The sequence below is a fragment of the Clarias gariepinus genome, chromosome 18 (assembly GCF_024256425.1).
Source record: "Clarias gariepinus isolate MV-2021 ecotype Netherlands chromosome 18, CGAR_prim_01v2, whole genome shotgun sequence".
In the NCBI taxonomy this organism is placed as follows: Eukaryota; Metazoa; Chordata; class Actinopteri; order Siluriformes; family Clariidae; genus Clarias; species Clarias gariepinus.
The window spans coordinates 4,011,709-4,022,190 of NC_071117.1; the positions used below are offsets into that span (position 1 = coordinate 4,011,709).

The window sequence follows — 10,482 nt, forward strand, 5'->3', positions numbered from 1 at the left end:
TGTAATAACACAGATAAAGCAGTTCTGTAATTTGTGTTTTTATTGACAACAACAGAAAGGCATGAAATAGTTACAACAAAAACAAATTACACATGTGCTCTCTGCTTTCTTCATTTATTGGCTTGTTCTCCACTCTTTTTGAAAATAAAAATCCTTAAATAAACTCACTTTATTACAAAAAGAATCAGAACTGCAGTGATGCAGAGAGAGGAAAGGAGGAAGCGGGGGAAGGGCGTTGCTATTTAGGACACATGATTACAGTGATTATATTTTACTCTCTAGTTTTTATGTTAGGGTGTTTAATGCTGCCTTATCTCATCTCATTTTATCTAATCTTTCCTTATCTCGTCTCATCTTATCTTACTTCACTTACATATTTTAATGAGATTTAAACATTTATGATGCTGTTTGTGTCCTGTACAGCCTTTTTAGGTATTGCTGGCTATATCATGATCAGTACAGGTGCAGTGTTTTTAGCTGTTGCTGTGATTCTCACCGTTTGCACAATAAAACGTCGAGGTAAAACCTAATTTTTCTTTTGTGAAAAGATTTACTTTAAACTCAAATTTAAAAAGCAACATTACCCTGACTTTCGATATTTATTTTATTGACTTTCTGATCCCTCTTCAGGCTCTGAAACAGTCACACAATCTCCCAGAGAGGTACAGACTCCCACTGATTTGTTCAGGTATTACTTACACAAACCCTTTGCTCATAACTAATCAAATTATTTTTTTTTCTTTTTCTCTTTCAGTCAAATGGTAACGGTGAAAATGACCAACATTTGCTTCCTCTTCAATCAAGAGAAAAAGACGATTTACCCGAATCTGTATATCAGAGTCTAGACCCAGCCACAAACCAATCAGATTCAATCTACCAGAGTCTGACCTCAACTAATAACCAATCAGATTCAATCTACCAAAGTCTGACCTTGAGTAAAATTGCAATACAAAATGTATATGAATGAATAAAGTGCTTGTTTTTTCCTCCTCACATAGTAGTTTTTTAAGCAATAATTTTACAGTGTCTTTTTCTTCTTTTTTTTTTCTCCCTGTCTCTCATTAAGCACATGCATTATTATCCCTATAAAGTGTCATTGGTGTCCTCATCACAATCACCAAATTATCATTAAACATTAAACACGTTACAAAATTATAAAATGCTGAGGTTTTATTATTCTGCATTCTGTATTTGTCAACACCTTGTAATTTTGGGGGAACTGCCCTTTTCAGAAACTGGACAATGCAAAATACAAAGATTAATCATTTAGTCTTTCTTTAATGGAGGTTAAAACAACTGCTGTAAGTAAATTGAGTACTTACACTAATATTCCCTGATTTTCATTACATGGTGTTTGTGGGGTGATGCTGTAAAAATTAACATGTCTAAGATATAATGGTGAAATATTAATAAACATGAAAAAATCAGAAAGTCAAAATACGTGATAAACAGTACACAGTCATCACCAACAGTAAATCACTTCACTAACTGAAGATCCACTGTCTGATTATTAAATCAGTCCATCCATGACAGTGTGGACATATTTTATGACTTGCTTATATGTTGTCCACATGCTGATTATTTATAAGAGTTGCTGGAGTTTGAACGAACATGCATTTCTAACAGCCTACAGATCTGCTTCATTTGATTGAAAAATAAGTTTAATGAAAAATCTTAAATCTTTTATTATTATTTATATTTATGATGAGGTCTCAAAGGCACGTTATTATGATATTGACCCACATGGTTATTTTTTTCTTGAACTGTTCACACATGGTTTCTTCCACTTTTACACTGTGTCCTCCAGGGGGCAGTAAGGGACACAAAGTATTAAACAGTGACAGGGAACTGTACATGTAAGGCAACACATATAAGTCAATAAAAATATAGTAAACTGATAAAAAATGACAGAATTACAGTTTACAGTGCAGTACACAATTTCACTGTTAATAAGTTTAACACCAGACATATCTTCCTAATTCAAAAGCGTGTCTACAGCAGCTGAGATCGACATTTCACACACACACTTCCTGAGTGGTTTTCTGTCACTGGTTTAAAAGTGGAAGTGGACGTGACGTTACTTTTTACAAACATCACACAAATAGACACTGTACAGTCACAGAGACAGAGAGTGTGTGTGTGTATGAAAACGAAAAGTTACTTATTATTATTTGAGGAGTTTGTGAGTCTGGATGTAGAATGGAGATGGTCCTCATCTTCACCTTCTGCCTGATTCTAGGTAAGTACAAACACTTCCAAATCCTCATCAGTCTCAGTGTTCAGTATCAGTGTCACATTAAAGCTTTGCACTGATGGACATTCTACATGACATGCATGAGTTGGACTATTAGTCTGAGTGTGTTATGTTATATTGCTTATTCAAACTTGTACTGAAGTACACACATGCACACACACACACACACACACACACACACACACACACACACAAACCTTAACAATGTTTACACTTTAATATTCCTGGATACTGAGCTTCATTTTGGTCTTATATGTTACACCATGGTCCTGGATCATATTTCATTCCACTGTATATTATTCTCCAGCTGGTACTGATGCTGTAACTACAGTAACTGGATACAGAGGACGATCAGTTCAGATTAAATGTCCCTACACATCTGGGTATGAAGAGAAGACAAAGTATCTCTGCAGAGGACGATGTTCTGTTGTGCGCATAAAAGACATTCCTGTTGATTCTAAATCTCCTGATAAAGACTCCAGATTCTCTCTGTATGACGACACAACAGCCAAAGTCTTCACCGTCACCATCACTGATCTGAGACCAGAGGATGGAGGAACTTACTGGTGTGGGATACAGGGGATAGTGTATGATTCTTACACAGAGATTCAGCTTCTGGTTAAAACAGGTGAGTGTTACACAGAGGAGAGTAAAAAAAAAATCTCATTAATTCCTTTATTATGAACATATTTGCATTCTGACAGATAATTAAAGCACCATGTACAATGTATAACATAACTCATTTATCTGGATTTTAAACTGAATGATTGATGAATGAGGCTCAGTGTCTGGATATTTAATCTAGAATCATCAATGATCTAGAATTTGATAAACTCTTTTCTACAAACAATACTTTTAGATGATCCTTCCATCAGTACTGTCTCACACACCACACACTCCACTTCAACACACTCAATGAGCACATCAGTGCCTGCTGAGAGAACACACTCAACAACAGGTATGAACTTCTTCATCGACCTCTTCATCACATTTCTCTCACATCATTCATCATGTCAAAATTTTATTTCAGCTAAACTAGTAGATGCTAACCTCTCAACCATCGCTTCCCCATCTCAGGGTATGTACTATATCACATGTCTTATATGAGACTTTATTTAAATGTTTTTAAATGAGTACAGAACAAAGTTCAAACCACTACAGGACAGAATACATTACAGTGGAACCTTGGATTGTGAGCATAATTTATTCTGGAAGTGTGCTTGTATATCAAAACACTCATATATCAAAGTGAATTTACCCCATAAGAAATAATGGGACCTGAAACTATTCGTTTCACAACCCAAAAATATGCATATAAAACAATGAATACAAAATATTAAGTAAAAATAAAACAAATAAACCTGCACTTTACTTTTGAAAAGTGTAATAATGCAGATACTGCAGTTATGTTAGTAGTGTTTTTATTGACAACAACCGAAAGGCATGAAATAGTTACAACAAAAACAAATAGGAAATGTGCTCTTCGCTTCCTTCATTCATCTGCTTGTTCTCCGCTCTTTTTGAACATAAAAATCCTTAAATAAACTCACTTTATTACAAAAAAGAATCAGAGCTGTAGTGATGCAGAGAGAGGAGAGGAGGAAGCGGGGGAAGGGCGTTGCTATTTAGCACACACACACACACACACACCACACACTCCCACTCCCCTCCCGAGCATGCACGCACGCACGCACACGGACCCAGCCCATGCGCGAACACACACACATACAAACACAAATTAAAAGATGCTTTGGAGAAGATCAATTGGTTCAGTTGTAATCACGTGACTCTCCGCTTCAAAACAAGAAGTTCAAGTGTGCCACATGATACTCGATGATATTTGTAATTGGTATATCAAGACTCGCTTATTTATCAAGTCAAAGTGTATTACCAATTGTTGCTCATCTTGCTGAATGCTCGTAAACTGGGTTACTCGCATTCCAAGGTTCCCCTGAATATGTGAGAGTGTAAATGTTTTAAGCACATTTCTTTAAACTTAAATCTATTCATATGTTTTATAATAATCCATATTTATTTTTAAACACTGCATCACAGTACCTTCTAATCACCTACTGTACCATATGTAATGTCAGAAAATACCTGCATCACTGGGAGCAAACTGATGCTGCTTAAATTATGGCAGAAACACTTAATATGTTTGAACAAGGCTTTTTTTTAAGTATATCATTCTAAATCATATAGTGCAGGAGTGTTATTTCACCAAATAATAAATCTAAATCTAAAGGTAAAGAACATAATTCCACAGCGATAATGTGCTTATGAAAAATAAAACCTGCAGTCTATCAGTGTACTTTCACATGTCTGGTATTTATTCAGATCTTTACACCTCCCTCAGTGTGGTTTGCCTGAACAGGTGTGGTTTCTACATTTCCAGTTTCAGTGGTTTGAAAACATGCACCATAAACTCAGGGTCTTTTATACATGCAGTGTTTAGTCTGTGTGAATATGAATGTGTTGTTCTTTGCCTCAGTACACTAAAACAAAAAACTTGTTAACTGTTAACACATATTGTGTAGGTTTGTTGAGTTATTTGTTTCGTTACTGTGTTTATTAGATAACAAGCCAGTATCGTCAATTAGATATTCTGGATTCATGACAGAATTTAACACTTTAGCAGTTCACCTTGTAACAGATTGATTGTAACTTGTCAATTTCTCTCATCACACCTGAGATCAGGGTACAGGGTCATTAAAGCAGGCATGTTGGGGTTTCTTCAGGACAGTAATGATAATAGACTGTTTACAGCACATGAGGATTACTGACTGTGCCAGGGCTTGAATATCTGACTCAACACTACTAGCCGGTCAGTGCCGACCTGAAAGGCCATCAGGTCCTGCTGCCTCCCTGGTGTTTACTTTGGTAAAGAAATCTGTACAGTATATCTCATGTGGCAGACTGTTCTCATGTAATCAGTGTCTACTTTAATTTCAGTAAACATACAGTATCCCAGTTGGTTGCAGAATTTTAACAGACTTATGGTTTTTAGTCCACTTCCAAACAAACTCTAAAATGGCTTTAATGCAGTAAGAAAACTCTGAACTGACTCCAGCAGGAAGTCAATCAAACATACTGTACTAAGTTTTCTGTTATAGTCATTGTTGCATATGTGAACTGCTAAACTGAGCTTTGAGATACAAACCATGCCAAAGAACAGAGCTGTAGTGCTGCAGAAATGCCATCTGTTCAAGATATTCTGTTTAGTTAACAAGTAATAATAATAATAATAATAATATAATAACTATTTTGGAAACACTGCCCAGTACTTTTACAACAATTATAATTCAGCATAAAACTATGTGAGGTTTAGTTTGTGTATGACTACGTGTTCTATTTTTGGTCATGAGACATTTGAAGGTGATGAAACCAACGACTCGTTTATATCTTCAGTTTCGCTTTATTTTCATGCACACACACAAGCCTGCATGCATGTGCGTGCACACACACCCACAATTGTGTAATTGTGCAATTTACATTAAAATATCTAAATGATTGGAAAATGATAAAATTATGGGCATTATGATAATTACTATATATGCATTATGATCATGTTTCTCTTCCAGAAATGTCAAACGTCATCACGGCTGTGTCTGTGGTTTTAGTGCTGCTTCTCGTTGCCCTTTTATTCGCCACTGTCCTACAGAGGAAAAAGATCAAAGGCACCAAATACAAACACATTTTTATACTAATTATTATATTATGATGCGTAATTCCCAAAATGATTGAATTATCTTCCCCCAATTCTCAGGTTCATCTCCAGTCCAACCTGCCCAGAGTTCCTCAAATTTCCAAGTGGTGAGTTGTGTTTTTGCCAAAAAATATTTTTGATTTTTACAAACCACAAAAACTCTGTTTAAAAGAGTATTTAAAAGGAAACAGGATGACCCTCAAACTCAGGAAACCTGCACCACAACCAGGGTTACAAAGTGAGTGTGTTACAAAGGAAACTGCAATTAAAACAGGTTTTAATTTTTATAAATTTTTTTAATTTGCTTTTCCTTTTCCATGTCACCTGCGATGTTATAATTCCACACGCGCTACCACCGGAGAATAACATTACGTCATTAAACCGCGAAGAAGTTGCAGTTTTAATGGCGTACAGAATGCTATGCCTCAGAAAATCCGATCTGTTTGTTTACACGACAATCACATTAAAACACATCTGATTTATAGCTGATTTATTTCCACATATGAAGGAGGCCTGAAACCGATCTCAAAATATCAGAATGCATGCGTTTTTTTCCTGTTTACACAAACGTAGAACATATCTGATATGTGTTACACATAAGCAAAAAATCTGAATTGCGTCACATTTACCTGACAGTGTAAACGTAGCCTTAGTTGTGGCAACTGGCTGTACCTGTAACTGGCCTATGTAAGGGCCGCTATATACAAATGTCAGTCTGCTCCTTACAAAGATAAGGAAACACCATGTTGGTAGGAGAGGTCTAAGAAAAATAACTGGATTTATTCAAGCTGACAGTAAATCTATATCAGCTTATAAATTCATCTTTTACAACTGATCTGACCAAAAACAAATCATAAAATGTAATAAACATTAAACAGCTACAAAGTAAACCATATTGGGTTTGGTTTCTGTAAATGAAACATATTAAACTGAGACTATCATGGGCACAAGCCCGACTCAACTGGATGTATGAAATTTAAAATCTCTCTGGTGCATGTAAAGAAAAAAAAAAAAAAGGATTATTAAGAAACATTAATTGTTTACTCTCTTGTGACATGTTACTTATGTCAGTATGTCTGGCTGAATTATCTACATGAGAACACTGACAGAAAATTTGTTAAATATAACCTAGCCGGTTCAGACTGTGTATATAAGACTTGCTTTCCTCCTTGTGCTCAGGTTCCATGTCCTGATTATGATTATGATGAGATTAAAGACAACAAAAGTATTTCTAACATAATTTACTCCACTGCTCCACCTCCCTTAAACCCCTCTGAGATTTATTCCAACACTGGATTACCCACAGTTCCCTTTGATGATCCAGAAACTGTTTATACTACAGTAGATCACCCATCAGATCCTCCTGATCAGGACTTCTACTCCACAGCTCAGTTCCCCCCAGTTCCCTCATCAGTCAGTGCTGCTCCACCATCAGTTGTGGAATCTGGTGAACATCTAACGTACGCAGCACTGGATCTTGACACCAGCTCTGGTGCAGCTCCAACAGTGATCTACAAGCATGAAAACAACTCTAGTGAATATGCTACTGTTACCTAGTTAGCATACATTAGAATGATAATAATTCTGCTGTATTTGTAATTTATTAGCATCCATTATATTACATTATACTATAGAGCTGTTTAACTGTAAAATATGTAAAAATATTTAAAATATGTAAAAATATATAAAATAATTATTATAAACTGATATTAGTTTATATTTTAAACAATCATCATTGTCAAATATATGTGGAATATTAGAAATGAAACAATAAAACACCTGTGGCATGACACCCTTCCACCTGTGATGACCTGAAGTTAAGATTTCTACCACAAATCACCACATCATCCTGTCACATACTGTAGTAGTTTACTATAAAAGCAACACACTTTGTATATTTCTTACTTGGTGAATATTCCTCCTGCACTGTATTTTAGATGCAGTTTTTATATTTCTAGTTTCACCAGTTTCAGTGTATTTTTAAAATCAAAAGTTCAGAAAATATATTAATTACTAATAAAGGTTTGGGTAAGTTTAATTGTGGAATTTGTGGCATATGTGACCTTCTTAATTTCTCTATCTGACTCGGTTTGCTCCATCCATCATCAGCACACACACACTCAGGACTTGGATGATGTTACAATTTATTTGGTTCCTGCACACAGAGCAGTAGGAGACACAATGACACGTTCAGTGATATTAGAGCTTCACCCACAGCAGCTCATCATAGCTCTGTGCACTTAATACAACAGTATACAGTATGATATTATGAACAAAACATACAAAAATTAAAAAGTTATCTGAAATATGTTAATTTATCTGACAATTTAAACGTTTTGTATAAACAATTAAATATTGTCTTTTCCCTGTCTTTTTCTAAATATATTGCTTTTTGATCATATAGGACATTTTAAATCACTCTCACTCATTCACTCACTCATCTTCTATACCACAAGGCAGGGTACACCCTGGACAGGCTGCCAATCTATTACAGGGCACACACACATACACACACAATCACACACTATGGGCAATTTGGGAACGCGAATTAGCCTAACCTGCATATCTTTGGACTGTGGGAGAAAACCGGAGTACCCACACACAGAGGGGATTCGCGCCCGGCTTTTTTTTTTTAAAGTAAAGTGCAAGTTAATTTGTTTTATTTATACCTAATATTTTGTATTAATTCTTTTTATGTATTTATTTTTTATTATAATTTTTTTTTTATTTGAGTTTCCATTATTTCTTATGGGAAAATTTAATTTGGTTTACAAGTGTTTTGGAATACGAGCCGCTTCTGGAACAAATTATGCTCATAATCCAAGGTTCCACTGTAATTTAAGTCAAAACTTTTAAAATTGCCTCGCAAACGTGTTTCTTGGAACTCTCGTTTCTGGAACACAGCTAGAGCATCCACACAGCGCCTTGCCACCTTCTCCATATATGGCGCGCTTTCTCATGCATGCAACTTGCACTGGTGTCCTGATGCCTGATGCTCTGCAAATCGTTTTCTGAACACAGAATAGTATGATGTTTTTTTGTATAAGTAGTTTTACTTTCATATTATTTTATTTTTTATTATTGTCATGGCTTGTGCCTGTGATGAGCGTGTGCCCAAATATAATATTGCTTCTCACTCTGAAATTCACTAGCTAGGCGGCCTCCCCGTCTGCAGGTGTGTGAAGGAGCGGGGCCATGAATGAGTCACGGCAGATAAGCCATCTCCTTTAATGATCTCGGGCTTCTCCCTGAACTCTAAAACACAGCGAGGAGTGTAGCTTTTCCCACTGCCCACCTCTTGCCAGCATGCCAGTGAAGCACCGCCCACTAGACCTGCGCATGCACAACATTCCTTCCCTTTCTTTCTGTCCTCGCTCCTTTAACCCTTTCCTTCCCTATTTTTACTTAAATTATATATATGTATATATATATATATATATATATATATATAGAGAGATATAGATATATATAGATAGATAGATAGATAGATATAGATATATATAGACCATAAGACATAAACTACAAATGTTTCACAATGTGTCCCTGAATGAAGGGAGGCTCAAAATCAAAAGTACCAGTCAGGATCTGGTGTGGCCACCAGCTGCTTGAAGTACTGCAGTGCATCTCCTCCTCATGGACTGCCTATTGCGGACAGTCTGAGCACTGATGGAGGGATTGTGTGTTTCTGGTGTGACTCGGGCAGTTGTTGTGGCCATCCTGTACCTGTCACGCAGGTGTGATATTCGGATGTACCCATCCTGTGCAGGTGTTGTTACACGTGGTCTCCCACCGCGAGGATGATCAGCCGTCCTTCCTGTCTCCCTGTAGCGCCGTCTTAGGGGTCTCACGGTGCGGACATGTTGATTTATCGCCCTAGCCACATCAGCGGTCCTCATGCCTCCCTGCAGCATGCCTACAAGTCTCTTTAGTGTCCTGCGTTTTTAGAACTGTGACCTTAAATGCCTACTTTCTGTAAGCTGTTAAGGTCTTAACGACCATTCCACAGGTGCATGTTAATTAATTGATTATGGTTAATTGAACATGCATGGAAAACATTGTTTAAACCCTTTACAATAAAGATCTGTAAAGTTATTTGGATTTTTACAACATTATTGTTGAAATACACAGTCCTGAAAAAGGGGCGTTTCTTTTTTTGCTGAGTATATTTGTCCCTTTGCGCTTTAACCCACACCAGTAAGTTCCTTCATCCTCTGTTCTCAGATCAGTGATGGTGACGGTGAAGACTTTGGCTGTTGTGTCGTCATACAGAAAGAATCTGGAGTCTTTAGTAGGAGATCCAGACTGAACAGGAACGTCTCTGCGTCCAGGCCAAGTGTGACATTTACCTCTGCAGAGATACTTGTTGCACTTTTCAATTTCACTTTACTTGCACACACACACACACACACAAATAATAATTATTAATATTATTAATAATAATAATAATTATAATAATAATAATTATAATAATAATAATAATAATTATTATTATTATTATTATTATAATAATAAATACAGTATA

General features: G+C 36.2%; 1 protein-coding gene and 1 long non-coding RNA gene across 2 annotated transcripts; both read left to right on the forward strand.

Annotated features, from left to right (window-relative positions):
* The first annotated feature begins 438 nt into the window (after positions 1 to 438).
* Positions 439 to 888, forward strand: LOC128506803 (uncharacterized). Its single transcript, XR_008355749.1, has 3 exons — positions 439 to 519; positions 631 to 662; positions 755 to 888. It is a non-coding gene; the product is annotated as an uncharacterized LOC128506803 (long non-coding RNA).
* Positions 889 to 2,199: 1,311 nt separating this feature from the next.
* LOC128506800 (CMRF35-like molecule 2) lies at positions 2,200 to 7,576 on the forward strand. The gene is made up of 6 exons (XM_053477391.1): positions 2,200 to 2,239; positions 2,562 to 2,882; positions 3,114 to 3,238; positions 5,847 to 5,931; positions 6,021 to 6,067; positions 7,140 to 7,576. Exons 1-6 carry the CDS (start codon positions 2,200 to 2,202, stop codon positions 7,515 to 7,517), a joined length of 996 nt encoding a protein of 331 aa, XP_053333366.1. The 3' UTR covers positions 7,518 to 7,576.
* The last annotated feature ends 2,906 nt before the right edge of the window (positions 7,577 to 10,482 follow it).

Bases quoted from the DNA above. Each gene is read 5' to 3' on its own strand.
- LOC128506800 (XM_053477391.1), top strand. From the start codon at position 2,200: ATGGAGATGGTCCTCATCTTCACCTTCTGCCTGATTCTAG. The intron at 2,883-3,113 runs GTGAGTGTTACA...CAATACTTTTAG, and splicing joins TCAGCTTCTGGTTAAAACAG to ATGATCCTTCCATCAGTACT. The intron at 6,068-7,139 runs GTGAGTTGTGTT...CCTTGTGCTCAG, and splicing joins GTTCCTCAAATTTCCAAGTG to GTTCCATGTCCTGATTATGA.